We start from the raw sequence: 21,447 nt of genomic DNA, 5'->3' as shown, positions 1-21,447 counted from the left end.
GCTCCTTTGTCGTCTGCCTGCCCTTCTCAGAAATGAATCTTCCACAGTGCTTTCAAAAAGCACTCAGACACAATAAATAAGACAATTATTTCATTTTCAATAGAAGGCTTTGGGAAGACAGTACAAAAGTATAAAATAGCCTATTTTCTTAAAGTAATGACAGATTTCAAAGCTAACTGTATTTAAAAGTAGAATAGAAGTTCTTTGTCCATTTAAATGATTCAGTCCTCATACCCTTCAAGTTCTGGGTTATAGTTTCATATATGTATATAGAAATAAAATTAGTCTCCGATTTTCTATTTGGCCCATGCCTCAACTACGAAAGGAAAATTATAGCTACCCCTCCGAGCTGCCAAGCTCTGATAAATGTGGTAATAACTGTGTTATTCCCATGCCATGGAGCACATGATTTTAAGAATAAGCACCATGTAATTTTTTATAGCAAAGATATACTATGAATAAAGGTCCAAAACATACACGACACTTATTAAATGGAAAGACTACATTAATACAATCTTAGACAAGAAAAAACCACCAACACTCCCCAAGCTGCTTGCTCTCGAATTGCTAACCATGTGCTGCCTGTCACGTGAATGGCCATTTCCAGAACAGACCTCTGTTCTAAGCACAAGGGCGCCCACAGTGACAAGGGGTTTTGTTAACTGTGAAGCAAGCACTACTCAAATGCACTGGCACGGTCAGTGACTGGTTGATGCCACAGCAACTTTTCTTTTTAAAGATTTTATTATTTATTTTTAGAGAGGGAAGGGGGAGAGATAGAGAAAGAAACAACAATGTGTGGTGTCTGGGGGTCATGGCCTGCAACCCAGGCATGTGCCCTGACTGGGAATTGAACCTGCGACACTGTGGTTCGCAGCCTGCGCTCAATCCACTGAGCTACGCCAGCCAGGGCCACAACTTTTCACATAAGCATTTTATTTACTGAACCCACGTGAGCTTCAGCCCTGTCTCTGCAAGGTGGAGCTGTCTTCCCACAGTGGGTCGTTAGGAAGACTTCGTCACTAACAGCCGACCAACGACAGCACTCGGGCACGCTCCCAGATGGCCCAGCCTCCAGGACCACCTCCCACCAAATAATTCTTGATATGGTTCAACTGTTGTTTTTCTCCCCCTAGGATCACACAGGAGAAAGTTGAACAGAAAACACTGGCATGTTTTACAAAAAGCTACATGTTTACTAACAATATCTTCTAACATGTATCAAAGTTTCAGGCAGGTCATTTGGAACCTTAAATAAAAAATTACAAGATCTGTATCAATTAAAAACCAAAAAAGGGTAGTGGTGGTGATTCACGGGGTTTCAGTCCAAAATGAAAATGCAGAAAGCTTTTACTTTGGTGGATCTGTGTTGATGCCATATTTCTCCTTGAGAAGCTTCAACTGTTCTTCCTTCTTCTTTGTGTCCATCTTCTGGAATGCCTGAAAATGTGGCAAGCACCAAAGTTAAGAGTCGCCAATCTTCAGCGGAACGAACTGCACCAACAGCACCCATCTCCCCGCACGGTGCAGCTCGGCACTGCTTCTTCCATGGGCTCCCCGCCCACCCCCGACAAGAACCGCGGCTACACTTACCCTATTGGCATTATAGTACAGAACCACGAGGTATCTGTTACAAACATTGAATCCCGACAGGTGATCACACGCATTCTTGGCGTCAAAGATGTCTTCATAGACTACATACGCCGTCCCTCTAGTTTCAGGTGTGTTCCCCCTGCAGAAGCGAATCAGCCAATTCAGTACACATTCACCTGAAAACCATCAGCGGAAACAAACATTATGGGTAGGTACGCTGGGTAGTTAACCCTGGGATTGCTCGACTCAGGTAATTTTCGTTTTTACGTAAAATTGCTACAGGTTAGACTTACTGTTACAGCAAGAACACTAACAGAACTACTAAAGCAGTAATGACAAAGAACTAGCTTGAAACTTTGTCATGGTCTTCACGTTCTAGTCTTACCTTCTTCCATACCAAGAACCAGTTTTCATCTCACACTGAAAGTAAGTACCGAGAGTGACGCTCCTACCAGTCAGCGCCGTCGGACCAGGACTTTTCTTACTGTGCATTTACACCACAGAACCAGCACTCCGCGCTCACTGCACCACCACCTGCAAACTAGTACCTTGTCCCTAAAGATTCAGATCTCCCCCCAATTTTAGGTTCAATTCTTAAAGATAAGACGATCTCCTCAATGCCGGAAACATGTTTCTGGGTAATATTCACCAAGGTTTATTAAATCCATAAAAATAAAATCTATTTTATGGGAGTAGGGGTGGAAAGGAAGTCCCTACACGAAGATGGCAACATTCTAAACGAGATATACGTAAGAAAACAATCAACCACCATCCTTTATGGCCAGAAAAGCATGTCCTCCTAAGTGGAGAGAGTTACTGTAGTTTCTCCCACTTTTTCTTTAAAAAGTCTGCCTTTTAAAATGCAATACAGTCAGCTCCTTCCTTTCATACATTCATTTTTAACACAGTCTGGACCGTCATGCATTAAACGCCCCCCCCACTGGCTGGAAGCGTGCTTGTGGGCAGGGTTGCCCGAGAGCCAGGGCAGCACACGGAAAAGCTGCTGGAAGTGGAAGCTGGACCTTGCTCACCGATACGGGGCTGCTGTTCAACTCTTCCCCTCACCTCACCGGCTTCTACCAGGGAGGCAGGCAGGGAAGTGTGCGGAGCAGTGAACTGCAGGCAGCAGATGGCCACGTGCTTGTCAGTGGGGACGGTGGGCAGAGACCCAGCTCAGCGATGCTCCGCTGTGATAAAGATAGACCCCTTGCCTCCATCTGTGTGCCAGCCACTCAGTGCAACTGAGAAACAGGGTTTAAGACTGTGGTCTGCCACAGTCCCGCACGGGGTCAAGGAAACGGAGCGGGCCTCAGGAAGGGGCGACACCTGCCCAGGTTTGATCTAGGATGAGACCCCTGTCTTGGGGCCCAGGCAGAGCTTGCTTTCTGTGAAGGGGACAGGACAGGCACGGAGTGCCAGGTGGTCGGAGGTGCGGTGTCCCTGAATGCGCTCCGCTGCCCAGCTGCGTGGGCCTGAAGAGGGGTTTTACAACACTCTTTACTCTGGGAGCCTTAACAACTTTCAGAGTTTTGACTTTCAATCTTATGGAAACTGGAGACTGCCCCCCCCAAAAAAACACTGTCCCAAAGATTTTCTACTTAATTAGGTGGACAAAAAAAGTCCACCTAATTTTTCTTTGGAATGAAAACAACAACAACAAAACAACTCTAAGATTTTAAGTTCCCGAGGGCAAAGATCTCCCCCGTCTTACTCCCACAGGGCTGAGCACCTGCAAGGGCTAGTCAGCAGGGGGAGATGGAGACCTCCTCTCTCTCGCCTCCTTTCCCCAGGACGCCAACAAAGCAAAGCAAAAGCAGGTCCCTTTCTCCCTCTCACATCTTCTTAGGAAGAAGAGGGATAGGCACTAACCACATTTTAAAGACTCCTCATCTTAAGTGCACCAGCCCTAATTATCACCCTATCATCTCGAGAACCACAATGTAATTTGAATTTTTAAAAGCATGTACTTGGTAGCTGCTATGTGTTCGGCACTAAGTCATCACTATTTTCTTGAATGGTGGTAAAAGTGGGAGCAGAGATAAGGATGCCTAATTATGTACCTTCATCTCACTGAGCTCCGGCTGCTTCGTGTGCCCAACAGTGACACAAGGCTCTATCACACCCCCATGCTACACGGGGATTTAAGCTCTAATAGTCAAAAGAGGCCACAAGTAAGAAAGGGCTTAAAAAGTTCAAAGCACCATGCCAGTGTCTGCTACATGCCAGGCGAGGGACCCATCACCCCAGTCTGCCCAAGGCTGTCCAGTTTTTAGCACTGAAAGTTCACGTCCCAGAAAACCCCTGGGTCCTGGGCAAATGGGGGAGGCCAGTCACCCTAGTGCTGGTGCCAGTACGCCACAAAGCCTGGGCACAGCAACGGGACAGAAAAACCACTGTTCCTTAATCCTGAATTTAGACCCGAGCTCCTGCAAGCCAAACCCATCTCTAACTTTGCTGATGGAAGCATCTCTTAATTGTGTACGATCAATAGATTTTGTAATACCTTCACAGATCAGTCACAGCCCCACTACCATTTTACATATTACTCACTCACTCGCATACACTGGGTGGCTAACACGCATCAGGCACGAGACTCGTCAACAGAGAGTGCAAAGAATACACGGCACCTGCCCTGGAGGAGCTCGCAGGCTGGCAGGAGAAACAAGGGAGCGCACAGGCAGCAAAAGCATGTGTTGACCAAGAAGAGATGTTTCTAGAAGGTGCTATGGCAACACAGAGAAGGGTGGCGAATGCACAGCCGGAAGGAGATACTCAATGACAGAGTGCTATCACGGGCATGTCCAATTTGGTCCTCACTAAAGTTTTTTTGAGAGATCAGGTTAGGAAGACTGTATTCATAGGTAACTGAAGCTCAAGGAGGTGGAATATTTTGTGCAGTTTCACATGGCCAACAGGTGCCCAGTCAGTATTTGAACCCAGGTCCTAACCAATTCAGGGACTTTATGAGGCAGTACACCATGCTGTCACGTCCGGAACGGAGTTTCTTAGCCTACAGTCCGAGCGCCCACTGAAATCGGATGCAGAATGCTGTGTGCACTGTTCCGTGGGAAGGGTCCAGAGCTTTTATCACATATCCAAAGGATTAAAACTTCCTAAAACGCACAGCTGGTCCGCACCACTTCACTCTCACCCCCATTTCAGTGTCGATGATGACACATTTCCAGCTGCTGGTTCGCTTCCTGGAGGGGCAGTGATCATTTTACAGGAGTGTCCTCAAGATCTCGGAGAGTTCTAAAGGAAAAGGCTCTCCAGTCATGAAAGTACATTTATTAAGGTATTTTGGGAGCATCTGATATCTTGCTTCCCTGTGGCATGTTGTCAGTCTGGCTCAAATAAACTCAGAGGAGGGAAGGAGGGAGGGGAAAGGAAGAAAAGAGAAAGAGAAAGAGAAAGAGAGAGAGAGAGAGAGAGAGAGAGAGAGAGAGAGAGAGAGAGAGAGAGAGAGAGAGGTAGGTAGGTATAGGTACTCCATCTAAAAAAAGCCTTAGCTCTTTAAGGTGGACTCTTACGTTCTTACGTAGTCAGCCCATTTATATTAGTTAGTGGGACAGCGCCTGTGTAGTGTAGAAATTTAATTTAGAATCAGAAGATTTTCTTACTAAACAGCTGTGTGAAGCTAGAAAACTACTTCTACTCTCTGGGCCTTGACAGTCCCATCTGGGAAACAGACATGGGACCGCCTCCACACAGGGCTGAGTGACGGAGGTGCACATAGAAGCAGCTATTACAACAAATGGCATTTGGTAGATATTCCAGAAATATCACTTGAAAGTATCAGCCCTTCAGTTTAAATTTGGATTTAGTTGACATTAAGACAAAATATGAATTGGCGTTATAATTATTTTCCCCCCACACTTTTCTTTAGCATTGTTTTTCTTTATATGGTAGCATTGTAATTAATATGACTTTTCCTTTATTTCTCCAAATGAGACTATATTGCTTTGGAAAACCAGAGACTTAATGAGTAAGCATATTTTTAAAGAGCAGATTAGGGGAAGGGTCCCCTATACTTTTACATCTTCCACAGAAAGCTATTACTGGTGAAAAAAATCATTTTTCTCAGTTACTTCTATGTCCCTTTACTCAGTGTATTCAGAAATTCTGGAGTTGGTAAAGGAGACAGTGAAGATTATTGAGAGAATCAGAGTTAATGCAAATAGAAAACAGAATACAGTATGTGACTCTACAAACAGTAGGTAAGCAATAAAATGTTAGTTCCTTCTCTTCCAGTCCCCTCAAACCATTCATTTTCTGTAATTGCACAACCAGTTGGCTCTTACTGAGCTGGACCATGAGGGTCTCAATAGGTCTTTTTCCCTTAAAAAAACAAAACAAAACAAAACAAACTCCCTGGCTTCAACCCATTAGCCTCGAGGCTCTCTGGTAGGCCCCGCTGTCAGCTCTAATTCCTAGACCTTGGATTGCGCAATCATTTTATATAAATGACATTTCAAAGGTCTTCGTAAACTCACACTCTGATTTGACGAATTGGTCCATATTTCCCAAATATATCATACATTTCCTCAGCAGTGATTTTGTAAGGCAAATTTCTTATATACAAAATCCGATTTACTTCAGGTGGAAGTCGAATCTAAAATGAGAAATATGTATTGTCATTATAATCAGGAGAAAGTGCTACTATTTAATAAAATTCTCACAATAAACAAGAAATTCTTATAATATAAACAAATAAATAAATAAATAAATGCCCTGGCCCAGTGGCTCCATTGGTTGGAGCATCATCCTGTGCACCAAAAAGGTTGTGGGTTTGATCCCCAGCCAGGGCACATACCTAGGTTGCAGGTTCAACCCCCCAGTCGGGGACCGTATGGGACGCAACCAATCAATGCTTCTCTCTCCCTTCCTCTCTAAAAATCAATAAACATATCCTCAGGTGAGGATTTAGAAAGGAAAAAGCCAAGCATCAGAATCTGATACTACTGAAAATGGCATGCTTTCTAGAAAAGCAATGAAGCATGGTTTTAGGAAAGACTATTAGTAGGAACTAATGAGGGGCTACTACAAAAGCCAGGCTTTCTGTCAATACACTTATTAGTTATTTCTTTATTTTTGATAACCACTAAGGCTGGTTTCTTTCATTCCCCAGGCGAGCAGTTTGCTTATGTACTGCCATCATTACACGAAACAAAATACTTGGCTACCTTCTCATTAATTCAACAAGTATTTACTGAGCACCTTCTCTATGAATGCACCAGGCTAGGTAGTATCGGGGTTACTCGATGAAGGAACAAAGACCAGGTTTCTGCCTTCCCCAAACTTACTAGCTCTCTCCTATCCTATCTTGCTTTCTTCTCCTCCTTCAGTCAAGCACCTGGAAAGAGGAAGTCTACAGTCACTGCCTCCTATTCTTCAGACACTCGCCCACCTACCACAATCCAGCTTCCAACCCAAAACTGGCGGAAGTGCTTTTACACACTAAGACCTTTTACTCGCAGGGTTCAACTCTCATCATACTTGACTTCTCTGAGCCTCTGACACTATTAACTGCGACCCTCTCGATCCTCTTTATTTCCTTGGCTTTCTCCTAATTCCCTGGCTAGTTCTTCCTACTCTTCTTTGGCTTTAAAATATGCTCTTCCAGCACTGGCCAGGTAACTCAGCTGGTTAGAGTGCCATCCAACACACCAAGGTTGCAGGATCGATCCCTGGGCAGGGCACATACAAGGATCAACCACTGAATGCACGGATAAGTGGAACAACAAATCAATGTTTCCCTCTCTCTTTCTAAAATCAACTTTTAAAAAATATGCCCTTCCACATTAGACTTTTTGTCTTGACCCTTTGTATAAACCCCCCTTAAATCTACACTTCTACCCTCTGTCTCCCAACCACAACACAATTTCCGCACTGAATTGACACTCAAATATGTATCTCCCATCCAGATTCTGGGCTCCTTATTAACATGTTCAGTTACATAATAGACATTAATTTGCTCACTGTTAAACTAGCAACTATGCCAGGCATTAAGCTGTGTTGTATAAATGGAAGAATATTGTACTTATTCCTTGCCCCCAAACTAGTAGTGGTGACAAATGGTAAACAAATAAGTATCATCAAGTTTTAGATTTTAAGGTTCAAGGGCACGTTCAAATAGATAATCAACACTGGCTATCCCAGTATACTTCACTGGTACATCTGCTTTCTCACACCGCAAGAACACTCCATCACACTTTCTCTGCTCACACCCCACCACTACCACTCCCTCACATATCCGAGTTGGGCTGTATTCTCTACCCTGCCCATACTACGAGAATGACCTTAGCTCTTGCTTACTGGAAAAAATAAACATGACCAAATGCTAAGGGCCCTATATTCATATTACTGAACCTGCCAATCTGCATTCACCCATACGCACCCACTTTTCCTCTCAGTACCATGCCGACCCCTCATCTACTCCAAACCACTCCTGAACTTAATCCACTTTGCTCCTGCTTCATCAGTTTCACCCACTTACTAGATCATAACCACTGGCATACAAATACACCTTATATCGCACATCTTAAAAAAGAAAAAAGTTATCATCCGATTTCTCTTCTTCCTGTTTACATGAAAACCTGGGCGAAGAATTGTCTCCACTTTTTCAACTTCCCCCGCCTTTCGTCCCACCGCAACTAAGTTCCCTCCACTGAGATGCAAATCATCTAGGTCACCAAAATGCTCCACCTCACCATATCCAATATCCGTCTTCATCTGATACTTCTCTGCATCTCAGAGTTAAACACTCACTTTTAAAATTATTTATTTATTTTTATGGAGAGGGGGAGAGAGGGAAAAAGAGAGAGAAACATCAATGTGTGGTCGCCTCTCACATGCCCCCGCACTGGGGACCTGGCCTGCAACCCAGGCATGTGCCCTGACTGGGAATTGAATCAGCGACCCTGGGGTTCACAGGCGGGTGCTCAATCAATCCACTGAGCCACACCAGCCAGGGCTCACTTTTTTGAGACCTTTTTTTAGGTTTAGGTTTCCATAACGCCCCGCTCTCTAACATAAAAATGTAAGCAGCAGTGCTTTTGTTTATTCGCTGCTGTATCTCCAGTACCTAGACTAGTGCCTGGCACGTAGTAGCTGTTCAATAAATATAACTGATGAATTGTTTCCTATCTCGCAAGTCTGGTACATTTTAGGTGCTCAAAAATACTGTCGAATTAAAACATGAAGGATCCAAAAAGCTCCCTGATGAGGAGACTCCCAGGCTCCACTTGCCTGTTGACCATTAGGTTATTTATTGTGGAATCATCTGCGCTATTGCCGTTTAAGCCGAGAAGATCCTTACGCTTGGTTCTAGGTACACGTGAAGCAACAAAGGCTGCAGTGTTAATACTATCACTAACACCAAGACAAGACGCTGAAGGAACTCTCAAAAAGGCTGGGAGCGGAAAGGTGGCTCAAGAATATCTTTTAAAAAACCGGGCCAAGCTGAAACCCTCTCCAACAGCATAGTACTTCCGGATTTCCTCGCCCGGGGAACGGATCAGGCCCAAGAAGGCTGTGAACCCCGCCGCCGAGAAAGCCCAGTAGCGAAGTCCTTCCCTCATCGGCAGAAGTCTCCAATACTCACGTTCGCTCTTTTAGCCGCTTGCATCGCCATCTTGGCGGGCTGATGAGGTTACCGCAGTAAACACTAGAATTCCCCCTTACTCCTCCGGAGTTCGCTCAGCTTTGAGCCCACTACGACGACGAACGCAGGAAATCAACATCCACACTCTGCCGGAAGCTGTTATAAAACACGCCGGAATACCTCCGGCTCTCGCGGGGACGTGTTGACGCAGCATCCACATCCGAAAAGAGTCCGGGGCAAAACGAGCCCGGGATAGCTATTAGGCCGGAAGGTTGAAAGGCGACGGACCAAGACGCTTCCGGGCAACGGACCGAGAGGGGCGGGGCCTAGGTTTAAGAAAGGAAGGTGTTGCCCTGGCTGGCGTAGCTCAGTGGATTGAGCGGGGGCTGCGAATCAAGTGTCGCAGGTTCGATTCCCAGCCAGGGTATATGCCTGGGTTGCAGGCCATGGCCCCCAGCAACCGCACATTGATGTTTCTCTCTCTTTCCTCTCTCTCTCTCCCTCCCCCCTCCCTCCCTTCCCTCTCTAAAGATAAATAAATCTGAAAAAAAAAGAAAGGAAGGTGTTTCTGCCTGGGCTGCCCTCAGAAGAGGAAGCTGAACAGAGGGGGCGGGACCTGAGGAGAGCGGCTAGAGGTGGGGCTACTCAGGTGAGTTCCGGAAGGGGCGGGGCTTGGCGTGAATCCCTCGGTTGCTGGGCACGCGCGGCGGGTACGCAGAGCACATGGGTGGGCCCGGACCCCTGGTGGTTCGCGAAGGGGCATCTACAGGGTCGTTGTAATTTTGTACAGGGGACCCTGGGGCAGCCCTGAAGATCGAGTGTTGGCTGACCTGGCCTCGCCTGTGATCCCCGCGGCAATGCCCATCCCATCCCGTCTCCCACCTCATCCCCGCCCAGGTAGCCTCAGTCCGTGCACTGGGACCACCCATCGTGAGCCGGCTGCCTTTTGAATACACTCGGTTTATTTCCTTAGAACAGCTTTACACCGATCGATTGACGAGGCCCAGGGAGGCCCAGAGGGTTATATGTGGGCCTGGGGTAGCGGCTGGCCTCTTGTCTGCATACAATGAATTTTCTGCGAGCTTGTTCTGGGAAGGCCCGAGGTACCGTTCCCTGTACTGTGCTCCTTCACTGGGGCAGCTCCAGGACGATTTTGCCCACGTTCTGATTACTCTCCATGTACTTATGGGCCTCTTGGATTTCAGCCACCGGGTAGATTCGGTCCACAACCGGCCGCAGACGCTGGGTACTCTCCGTGGAGAAGTGGGGCACAACTTGTTCTGTAAAAGTCTTCACCAGCATTTGCTTGTACTAAGATAAGGAAAAGGAGACCGTCAGCCGGGTCAGGGGCCTTACCTTGCCACTGCCCGTCGGGCTTAGCCTTTGCGGTCGCTCTGAAATGTGTACCCATCTGAAAAAGCACACAGGGGTACCTGACCCCTTCATCACCAACGTGTATGTGCATGCCCCCAAATGTGTAACTCTGTTCTGTACCAGGTAAAGGCTGAAGCCTGCAGTAAAATATTAGTGTTACTGACAGCCTGAGGAGTTTTTGTTTTTTTTTTTAAATAAAGGGTTCAAGCAGGAGGCAGCCACAGACAGACCTTAGACAGTCTCAGTTCAAAAGGGGTGTTTAAGTCTGCTCTCCCAGTTAGTGTGAAACCTTATGTTGGGAAACATTCCCGAAGCTGACACAGAGAAGATTTCAGTTGCAGGTAGAGGCTCCCTTACCTAAGAGGCTTTCTTAGCCTCCTGAAAAGTCATGCCTTTTAAAACAAGGTCTTGGAACTATTAAAAGTACTTCCTAATATGGTCAATGCTTTGTTCATTCTGTTAGCGAGACTCCCTGGTCTCATGCATGCAGTGTTAGCTGCCCTCCTTCAAAGATGTTGAGGCTTCTATTGACCAATTCTGTGAAACTGGGCTAACTGTTCATCCACAGAGAGGCAGGTTCCTGCTTAGGCTTCCTCACTTAGGATGTGGCATTTCTTCCATTCTTTGGGGTCATGGAAGTGCACCACCCTTCTGGGGAACAGTTTTCTTTCCACTCGTCACTCACCTTCTTGTCCCTAGATCTCAGCAGACTGCTGATCAGACTTCCTCGTTTAAAAAGCAGTTTGGAAAGTAGAGGCCCATTGACTTCGTTTCCTCCCAGCAGACCGTAGAGAACCCAGCGACCGTCAACAGCCAGGCAGTTGACATTTTTCTCCCAGTAGGATCCTCCAATGCAGTCTAGAATAAGGTTGATTCCAGCACCTTCCACATGAAACACAATTTGTGATGCTAGTCAGGCACAGAAAGCTTGGGGCAAAATAAGGTTCCATGGTGTACTGGTGCACATACAGGTATAAGTAAATGCAGGCACCAGTGGTACCTCTGTAGTTTAGAACTAGAAACACTGCATATAGAAACACTGTGAACCTACGTAGGTTAGGTAGCTGAGCTCTGTCATACATACGTGAAATAGTTCATCTTTTATGACCTCTAGCCAAAGCAAGTGGGAAAGGGGGCAACAATATGATCTGGTGCCCACATAACCCCACTGGCTCCTAGGCATGAGTGAGAACAGAACAGAGGAGGTCCACCCCAGGCTACAGGGCAGGCCAGTAGTTCACAGCTAGGTGATGAAGTGTCTGCACTGGGTTGTTTGAATTGTAGCTTTGCTAGCTTTGGTGTCACCTCTCCTTTTGGATTCATGGAAAAGGATGTGCCAAAAATATTCAAATTTGGCTTTGGAATACAGAGGCTTATCCATTTGGGAAGCTACCACCTCAACCCTACCACAACCACCTCCAAACTGGTCTCTACCCCATATCTCCTTTTAACTCACTGTGTGCCAGCTGGTTGGGATTAAGAGGTCCTGGATAATTCTGGGCCAGTTCTTGTATAGCCAGTTTCTAAAATGTGTGTGAATCATGTTACAAGAATACACATGGAAACTGTCTTTGTCCTAAATACTGCCTGCCTATTTCCAGAGGTCAAACACCAGAGTACTAGAACTTGACCAGGGCAGCTGTTGTGCATTTGGCAGAGGCCAGACCGGTCTAGACTCCGGCTACTTAGAGGCTGGTGAGGATTTTATTTAATCATCTCTGAAATTCCTGCTGAGCTGCAGAAATGGTTGTTTACCTTCGGTGAATTTCATTGCTGCTTCAGAGAAATCCTCTTCTTTGTAATTGAATCCAGCAGCTGCTCCGAGTTTTTCTGCCATTTGAATCTTGTCCTGGGAGCCAACTGTGACCAGAGGAACAGCTCCAGCTAACCGGGTGAGTTGGATGGCCGCTGTGCCCACCCCACTTACTCCTGCGTGGATTAGCACAGAGTCTCCGGCCTGAACATTTCCTGTGACAGAAAGTATAGGGAACAACTCTGTTTACTTTGCAACTGCTACACATGGTCCACATGGGCATATTCTATCGTGATCGCCTGGCTCTGGGACCACCAAATGCCACATTTCTTGCTCACTTTAGAGAACATATTGTAGTTCTTTTTTGTCTTATTGCCTCTGGTCAAAGTGGGAAAACATCTTTTAAAAGTCACTAGCAGTCACATCCGTAATCTCTGTGGTACCTATGAAATGACACCGAAACACCCATCTCTGACCTGATTTGAATCTGACCAAATCTGACCAGTCTGTCCCCAAAATGTAATGTGGCCCTTGATGGGCTTTTGCATCAAGTCCACACAGCCTGCAGTTCAGGGCGACCACGATCCAGTCCCAGCCTCCTCGTGAAAACAAGTGATAATTGTCACCTTCACTTCTGAGCGGAGCAGCCAGACCCACCTTTCTCCCTCACAAAGGGAGAAAAACACGCTGCCTTAGACCACCGTGCCTGCCGTCCGTCCGTGACGACTCTGCCCCCCTTCAAGTCCTTCTCTTCCAGAAAGCCTTCTCTGGCCACCTTTGCCCACACCCCCCTGAACTTGACGGTCGTCTAGTTTTTGTGAATGCTTTGTCTTCCCCATGGCTCTGAGCTCCGTCAGGAGTCTTCTTGGGCTCCCGCACATGGTGTCTCAGAGAGCCTCAGTGGGGCTGAGGAGGGATGAGAGTCGACTGAACGGCCCCTCTGCTGTACGGGGGCTCCCGGAGAGAAGCCCAGCCTGACTTCGAGGAGCTGGGATGACTGGGGGCCAGCGGTGTGAAGGTGAGCACAGGCCTTCTGCCCAGTGCTTCCCAGGCTTGCTTTCTCCCTGACAACCATGACTTTCAGCCTCAACTGTCAAGCCATGGCTAACACAGAATGAGGACATGACACTCCTGGGGGTACAGTCGGGGGAGGTGCTGGGTTTAGGTACGGCTCAGTGGCCAGGACACAGCTGCCCTGGATGACTACTGGGTTTTGAGGTGGCCAAGTCAGGAAGGAATTGAGCCGCGTTGTATGGAGTAAGCGTGGGGGTGGGGGTGGGGGAGGCTCCTCACCCACAAGATGTAACAGCTGGAAGGCGGTGAGCCAGGCCTCTGGGATGGCTGCGGCCTGGGCCATGGTCAGTCCTGCTGGGATGGGCATGAGGAACCCCTCAGGGACAGTGGCATATTGAGCCTGAGCCCCACCAGGCAGCAGAGCCATGACTGGGTCCCCGATCTTCCAGTGCCCCTGGCAGCCAGGTCCCAGCTCTGCCACGTGTCCAGATGCCTCGACTCCCAAGATGGTGCTGGCTCCCGGAGGTGGGGCATATTGGCCCTGTCTCTGCAGAGAGAGGGGTGCACTGAGTGATGAGCACGATCAGAAATCTGTGTATCACGGTCCCCGGCCCTCTTCCAATGGCCCCACCCTCTTTTCTCCAACAGAAAATTTAGAATAGTCAGGTGTTTTTTTTAGCACAGGAAAAGAGAGAGGAGAGGTCATTTGTTTCATGCAAATAAGAGACAGTAGATCAGATAACCAGTGGATGCCACAACTAGTAAGGTCTTCAGCTTTTCCCCTCATCTAAATCCTCCTTTGTACAAATGGAGAAACTGAGACCCGGGCAAGGAAATGCCTGGTCCAAGGTTGCAAAGTAAATTAGTAGCAGGACGAGGAACAAAACCATGGACTCCTAAATGGTAGGTCTCGAGTATCAAGTGCTGAGCTCTGTACTTACTCATTGGGATCCTCAGAGGCCTCTGACCAGGGCTGTGGACCAGAGAGGCTGAACGAGGAGTATGCACCAGAGCCATTTGAGGAGCTTTTCCAGAATACACATGCCTGGGTCCTGGTCATGCAAATTTAGAAAGAATGCCCCAGGTGATCCTGGCATGCATTTCTCAGTCACTCCAGCCAGTGCCCATTGGTTCATTTTAGCTCTTCAAATAGCAGGCAGAAGGGGAGTTTGAGTACTGCTCCCTGCCGGCCCTGGGACCCTTAGAGTGGAAAGAGTGCAGACACAGAGGCCTCCCTTTGAATCACAGCCCCCAGGGTTAGCGGTGTGGTGGTCTTGGATGTCTTGCCTAACCCGCTGGACTCTCAGTTTCTCAGTTTCTTTCCCTGTGGACTATGAAAGTGAACAGGGCTGCCTGCAGAGTCAGTGAGACAGAGCGTGGCCTATCCCCGCCCCCTCCAACAAATGCAATCCCCTTTTCTTATCTGGGAGGCCGAGCAGACTGTGGATTGACTCGGGGTGGGTTCTGCTTTGCAAATACTGCGTCCCTGTGTTTTGTGTAAGCAAAGGAGATTAAATGGCTGTAGGGCTCAGAACCCCCAGCACGCACACGGCACACACCTCAGAGGGGTGTTCCCGGCCGTGCCAAAGGTTAGTCCTTATCTGCCGGCATGTTGACTGAAGGCTCTGGGGTCCCGCCCTGGTCCCCAAGTACCTGGAGTATGTCGGCCCGGTTCAGGGCGCTGGCCGCCACCTTCAGGAGCACCTCTCCCTCTCCCGGGCTGGGCTTGGCCACTTCCTTCAGGTAGAGGTTCTCTGGTCCTCCTGGCTGGTCAAAGTGTACGGCTAACATGTTTCCTGGGGACGCAGAGCAGAGCAAGGCAGGGGGCTCGAGGAGCGTAGCGCAGAAACCTTACTTTCTTTAATCTGGCCTCTTATTTTATTTTTTTTTCCTTTGACTCAAACCAGCCTCACCGAGGTCCTGGGTCTAGTGGCTACTCCGACAGAGTGACACTTAGTATCTTGGCCTCAGTTGTGCTCTGGCTCTGGACCCAGGAGAGAACAGTTCCACAGGACAAGCCTTGAGAAGTAGGACAGGACGTGGCTGACGTCAGAACCAGGTGCTGTGATTGAGGGCCGCACCCCAGCACCCACCAATCACTCAAGACCAGGACCCAAGCTCCTTCAGTCACCATGACTGGTGACTTTTCCCTCTACAGGGTGTGGCCAGAGTAGGCTTGGGGTGTGGCAACACTAGGGTTACAGTCGTCCGTGTGGAAAATAATAACACAGGAATAAACTGTGTTTCACTTACTCAGGACTGGAACCCTACTGTTACCCCACCCCGTATAATCCACCCCCTAGAAGCCGTCGGAGGGTCAGGTTTGAGCACGAACTACTCTGGTGGGTGCAGGCAAAGGACCCCGCCAGTCCGGGACTAGGACCACAGTGCCCGGGCCCACATGGAGGGCCCTGCCTGCCAGCCCCTGCCACCGGCCCCCTTTCCTCGGTTTCCTCGGAGTCTGGCCCCCTGCCCCCCTTCTTCTGAGGCCCTGGCTGGTCCAGACGGACCCCGTGCAGAGGACACAGATCGGGACAGGGGGAACGAGGCGGGACAGCGGCCCTACTGGGTGGACGCTGCGGAGCAGGAAAACCCTGGAGAGAGCGCAGGGGGCAAGTTCCGCTCCCACCGAGTTGGAGTCCCCACCCTGTCTGTGTCAACTGGCGTAACTGCCCAGGAACCTAATTTTCTTTAATCTGGACTTTTCTTTTTAGTGTTTTTTTTTTTTTCCCTTTGACTCAATCTGGCCTCACCAGGCGCCCTGACTCACCCAGCAATCTCTCCCTTGCTGAATCATGAAGCCCCCAGGACAACGAGGTTGTGGGCAAGCACCAGCAGTCTTAGGATCAAGGTCCTGGGTCTAGTGACTACTGAGATGAAGTTAAACGTAGTATCTTGGCCTCAGTTGTGTTCTAGCTCCAGACCCAGGAAAGCAGAACAGCCCCACAGAGCCAGCCCTTGCGAAGCTGGACAGAACAACTCCAGGGCTGAAATCAGCACCAGCTGCAGTGATGCGAGACCCCTACCCCAGCACCCGCCAATCAGTACAGACCAGGACCCAAACTCACTTAGTCACCATGACTAATGACTTTTCCCCACTAATCCATCCCCTGGAAGCCAACGCGGGAGCCAGGTCTTTGCGATGAGCTGCCTGTGACTCCTGGCGTGGCACCACCTCCTGGATAAATCCGTTCTTTCTTTGCTGCTAACTCCTGTAGGTGTCTCATGGGGCTTTGATGCGCGCAGGCAAACGACCCCCTTCCGACCGGTAACAGGAGGAGCACAGCGGCCCAAGTCCACGCTGCAGGGCTCCTGCCCCAGGGGCCTCATTCTGTCCTCCTTTGCAAGGGGTGCCCCGCCCCTCACCCCTTCCTCTGAGGTCCCAGCCTGTCCGGAGCACCCTACGCGGAGGACACAGACTGAGACAGGGTGAATGAGGTGGGCATGGCCCCACGGGGCGGGTGGGGGGATGCTGCGGAGCAGGAAAACCCTGGGGAGCAGGGGGCAAATTCCACTCCCTCTGAGTTGAACTCAGCGCCCCCTCCCCATTCCGCCACCGCCGGACGGTCACCGGCGCCTGTGTGAGTTACCCAACTATTGGCTGCTCCAGATCGCGCGGCGCGGCCCTGCGATCCCTGCGGACCCTTGGCGCAGACCCCCGGAGCCCTGGCACTGCCTGGCAGCGAGCTGTGGACCTGTCGGTGGGAGGCTGGGCAGCGGGGCAGCGCGCAAGGGGTGGGGCAGACCAGGACCAACCCCCTTCCTCCCTTCCGTTTCCTCCCTCCCTCCTTAAAACGCAAAGCTGGTGACAGCAAAAGAGATTTCCTTTTCCTCTGAGCTTCTGGAAAGTAGTCTTTCACTCGGTTTTGCAGGAAATGCTGTTCCCACCTCTTACTGCAAGAAGAGAAAACTTCCCTCTCTCTCTTTCGAGGGAACTGGACCTGAGCTCCGCCCATTTCCCCCGGTCAGGCCAGGCTCGTAGCCCAGTTACGCCGCGGGTCTGGCGTCCTGCCCTTCCTGTGGCCAGGCATCTCGAGTAGGATGGGCAAGGAGTGTGGTGCTCAGAGAAAAGGGGAGTGGGAGCAAAGAAAGGGAAGGGAAAGGCAGTCCCGGGCTCCCCATCACTGCTGCTCTTCCTCCTCACTTCCCTGGGGAGGGGAGCGGCCCCTGGAAGGCCCTGCCTGGTGAGACAATTGGGACAGGTTGAAAGCTGTTACCAATAGACTGCTTCAGGGTTTGTCAACCTGGGCATTATTGACACTTTGGACTAACGATGCTTGGCTGTGAAGGACTGGCCTGCGCACCGTGGGATGTTCAGCAGCATCCCTGGTCTCCACGCACTAGCTGTCGTACCAACAGCATCTTCATCCAAGTGTGACAATACGAAATGTTTCCAGATATCCCTGGGCCAGGGGCAGGGGTGGGGGGGTGGCGCTGCGGGGGTGGGGGTGCAAAACTGCCCCGGGGGTTAAGAACCACTGGGCTAGAAGACGACACACATGTGTGCGCCTTACTCCTTTTGCAGCGCTTTGACATGCATTTTTTTTTCTTTTTTTAAATTTTATTTTAATCATTGTTCAAATACAGTTTTCTCCCACTTACTCCCATTCCAGACCACCCACCCAACCCTCATACATGCATTTTCTTATTTGATCATCATAACTTTGCTAAAAAGGAGCCGAGCTACGGATTGACTTCAAGGCGCACGTATGTGGTGAGCGCCAGAGCCAGGAATCAAATACACCTCCTGGGTCCTGGTCCAGGGCCCCTTCTACTACATAGCAGGCTGCCTTGCACAACGCTCTCTGCTACCAACTGCAAAGCCCCCTTTCTCTCTCTACATCCCTCTGCCGGGCACACCTCCGGTCAGGTTACCCGGGTTACTGGGTGTTTCTGTAAGGCTGTCTGTCTTACAGGACTGCCTGTCTGCCACCCTCCCTCCTCTTGCTGTCTAGTCCATAGCCATCCTCTCAAGCACAGGAACGGAGGGAGCAAGTGTGTTCAGAGAGAAGGTCCATGTGAGGCCTTTCCCGGAACCTGTGTGGCGTGGCGGGTGGTCCTGCCGCTTCTGTGGGTAGACTCCAGCGTCCCAGAGGGACCACGTCCCAGGAAGGACAAAAACCCTCTGCTGCTGGCTCCCCGGTAGTTAGAGACCCAGACTCAGTGTCCCGGCACTAAGGCCACTCCCTCTCCTGTCTAGAGAAAACCTCCTCATCCTCAGCGCCCTGCTATGCACCTCCTCCGAGGGGTCCGGAGGGTGTCTTCTCTCTCACTCTCACCCCTCTGGTCTAGGTAAGCTTCTGAAGAACAACACCAGAGTTTCTGGGCAAGGAATGGAGAACCATGGATCCCGGGGGGAAGCTAGACTTGTCGAGATGTACGGGAAGGTCAATATCTCGTGGGAGTGTGCCGGGTCCGCAGCTCACGAGAAGCACAGATGGGCTTCATGGGTGGGCTCAGCCCTCCCTGCTCCTGAAAGTGGGCAAGTACGGGGAGTCGAAACAGCAGGGAGTCATCCTGCTACCTTATACACCCCCAGCCACTCCCCTTTCACCGTCCGCGGGCCTGCTGTAGCAATTTCAGGTGTTTCAACAATCAGAAAATAACTAATGTGAGCTAGCAGCCTGAGGCCAGATCTGTCAGAATGAATAGAATATATGCCCAGCAAAACGGAGTAACTGTTTAACATGAAAACTTGAATTAAGAATAAAAAAGCTGTCGAGAAGAATCAGGACTATCACAAAAATACTAGAATTTTAAAAAAATCGCAGTTAAATAATTTTGTAGGTGCACAGCATGAGACTGTCACTGCTGAGACCCGAGTTAGTGGCCAGGAAGACTGAGGTCAAGATGTATCTCAGGCAACAGGTCAAAAACCTCAAGAGGCGGGAATTCATAAAAGGGTAAGAGACTTGCCCAGCTCACCTGGGAGACCCTGCTATGAGAACAATAGAAGTTTTAAAAGGAGGAGGAGGAGGAAAGGATAAAGAAGACCCAGTAGGTAAACAAATGATAGAATACAATTTTCCTAAGCTGTATCAGAGTCTACAAATCAAAACGGTTCATTGTGTTAAAAGATGGAATGATGGGAAAAAAGTGCATATGTATATTGGGTAAAATTCCTCCTTCTAATGAATTTCCAGGTGGAACAATGTGATCTACATGAGGCTAAGCAACTCAGCATCTGTCCACAGTTTTGAAGTTAGAGGAGAGTAGACAGCATCTAAGGACTAAAGGAAAGGACAGCAACCCATTGATCTTACACCCAACAAAAGCAGATACATTTCTGCATTGTCAGTGCAAAAACTATACATTCAGACTTCAGGGGGAAAGGGGAAGGGTTTGCAGAAACAAGTATAAAGGACACATGGACAAAAACAAAGGGGGGTGGAAATGGGAGGGAGGTGGGGAGGTTTGAGGGTGGACTGGGATGGGGGAAAAGGCAGAAAACTATTCTTGAACAGCAATTAAAATTTAAAATATAGATATATATACACATTTGAGGCTCTGCAAGAATCCTGAGACACATCACCCAGACATCCGCCAACACTTGAGGAAACGCTTTAACCAAATAACAAATGTCCTAGAACAGAGGCAGGTGGAGAGGAAACTGTTGTAAACAACAAGTTTTGCAAAATATAGAATTAAAAAACCATTGTATTATATCTGAATGGATATGAATAGGTAGGGAATGTGTAATGGTAGTGCTAAATAAGAACTTTAAAATATAAGGAATGACTTTGAAGAGAATTCTAAGTAGTAATCAAGCCGCAGATATACTAAACTATCTCTGCAAATTGAGGAATTGAAGGCGCTTAAGTTCTGACTTTACTGGTGAGTGCCTCGGTGGGGAAAACAGGCAGGGGAGGAGGGGACACCCTCTTATGGGAAATAGATTATATTTGTAGAAATGTGTCTGATTTTGAGCAAGAGAACTTCCAAATTAACAAGGGAGAAAACTAAAATTGACCACTTAATAAAACCAACAAAGGAAATGAAAGGGGAAAAGAGGAAACAACAATGTTTATTAATACAATGAAAGAATAAAATCAAACGTATTAAGCCCTGGTTGGCATAGCTCAGTGGATTGAGCGCAGGCTGCGAACCAAAGTGTTGCAGGTTCGATTCCCAGTCAGGGCACATGCCAGGGTTGCAGGCCATAACCCCCAGCAATCGCACATTGATGTTTCTCTCTCTCTCTCTCTCTTTCTCCCTCCCTTCCCTCTCTAAAAATAAATAAATAAATCTTAAAAAAATCAAACGTATTAGTTATGACAATAAATTTAAACAGATAAATTCCATTAAAACCCAGAGATTGCCAGGTGATTTTAAAATGATAGACTCTATGAAAGAAATATAATTATGAGCCTGGATGCATAAAACAACAAAGCAGCTAAATTAGAAAGTGAAGGATAAATAGATAAAAATGTAGTCACAGTGGAAGACTTCAGTACTTTTCTCCCAGAACAAGTGATAGAATAATTTTAAAAAATAACGAGAACACACAGGAACCCAGAAATGCAACTGATAAACTTGATAGAATAAACTTTGCAAATGGAACATATAATTTTAGGTCCACGGAACATTCACAAGATTAACCAAGTACTTGTCACCAAAGAAAAACCTTGACAGGTTTTAAAAAGCAACGATTTTACAGGCCACATTCCCTTAATCACATGTCAAGTAAAGATCCCTTGACCTCCCCCAAGACCCATTCACTCTTTCGAAGAAACACATTCTGGGATAACCAACCCTTGGATCAAAGTGTATATTCAAAAGGAAATTAAAAAGTGGGAGAATTTCAAACTATGTAGAAATAAACAAAGGGAGAATAACCTTAAATGTGTTCACTACTAAGGAGCAGAAACCTGAGAAAAGGAAGGAACCAGCTATTTAAGAAATTAGAAAAGCAACCAAAAAATAAACCCAAACAAACGGGTGATCAGGCAGCTGAGTACAACCACGTGAATGGCCGGGAGGTGAGAGCAGCTGATCCCAGAGCCAATCACTGACCCGAAAAAGCGGCTGCGATTTAAGCGACTGCTGTTTTAAGCCACGAGCAGGTGGGGGTGGCTTGTTATGGAGCAACAGATAAGTGATAGAAAGGCTG

General features: G+C 48.3%; 2 protein-coding genes and 1 long non-coding RNA gene across 5 annotated transcripts; 1 reads left to right on the top strand and 2 right to left on the bottom strand.

The window, feature by feature from the left end:
- Positions 1 to 1,084: 1,084 nt before the first annotated feature.
- On the bottom strand, positions 1,085 to 9,365 carry SF3B6 (splicing factor 3b subunit 6). The gene is made up of 4 exons (XM_045844622.1): positions 9,197 to 9,365; positions 6,087 to 6,205; positions 1,594 to 1,732; positions 1,085 to 1,440 (listed from the first exon to the last, which is right to left on the bottom strand). The coding sequence occupies exons 1-4, from the start codon at positions 9,224 to 9,226 to the stop codon at positions 1,351 to 1,353; spliced, it is 378 nt and encodes a 125-aa protein (XP_045700578.1). The 5' UTR covers positions 9,227 to 9,365; the 3' UTR covers positions 1,085 to 1,350.
- A 111-nt stretch (positions 9,366 to 9,476) lies between these two features.
- Positions 9,477 to 10,088, top strand: LOC123822559. Its single transcript, XR_006786362.1, has 3 exons — positions 9,477 to 9,602; positions 9,728 to 9,845; positions 9,987 to 10,088. It is a non-coding gene; the product is annotated as an uncharacterized LOC123822559 (long non-coding RNA).
- A 48-nt stretch (positions 10,089 to 10,136) lies between these two features.
- Positions 10,137 to 17,066, bottom strand: TP53I3 (tumor protein p53 inducible protein 3). Of its 3 annotated transcripts, XM_045844620.1 has the most exons (7): positions 16,928 to 17,066; positions 15,251 to 15,356; positions 14,991 to 15,133; positions 13,617 to 13,884; positions 12,326 to 12,538; positions 11,256 to 11,452; positions 10,137 to 10,507 (listed from the first exon to the last, which is right to left on the bottom strand). In XM_045844620.1, the coding sequence occupies exons 3-7, from the start codon at positions 15,126 to 15,128 to the stop codon at positions 10,325 to 10,327; spliced, it is 999 nt and encodes a 332-aa protein (XP_045700576.1). In that variant the 5' UTR covers positions 15,129 to 15,133; positions 15,251 to 15,356; positions 16,928 to 17,066; the 3' UTR covers positions 10,137 to 10,324. The 3 variants fall into 3 exon arrangements, with proteins under 3 accessions (XP_045700576.1, XP_045700575.1, XP_045700577.1); XM_045844619.1 differs by lacking the exon at positions 15,251 to 15,356; XM_045844621.1 differs by lacking the exon at positions 15,251 to 15,356 and having other exon boundaries at positions 16,933 to 17,050.
- Between the last annotated feature and the right edge of the window lie 4,381 nt (positions 17,067 to 21,447).

The sequence above is a fragment of the Phyllostomus hastatus genome, unplaced genomic scaffold (genome assembly GCF_019186645.2).
Source record: "Phyllostomus hastatus isolate PE091 unplaced genomic scaffold, TTU_PhHast_1.1 phas_contig_402, whole genome shotgun sequence".
In the NCBI taxonomy this organism is placed as follows: Eukaryota; Metazoa; Chordata; class Mammalia; order Chiroptera; family Phyllostomidae; genus Phyllostomus; species Phyllostomus hastatus.
The sequence above is the reverse complement of the archived record's forward strand: the minus strand, read 5'-3'. Positions and strand labels throughout refer to the sequence as shown.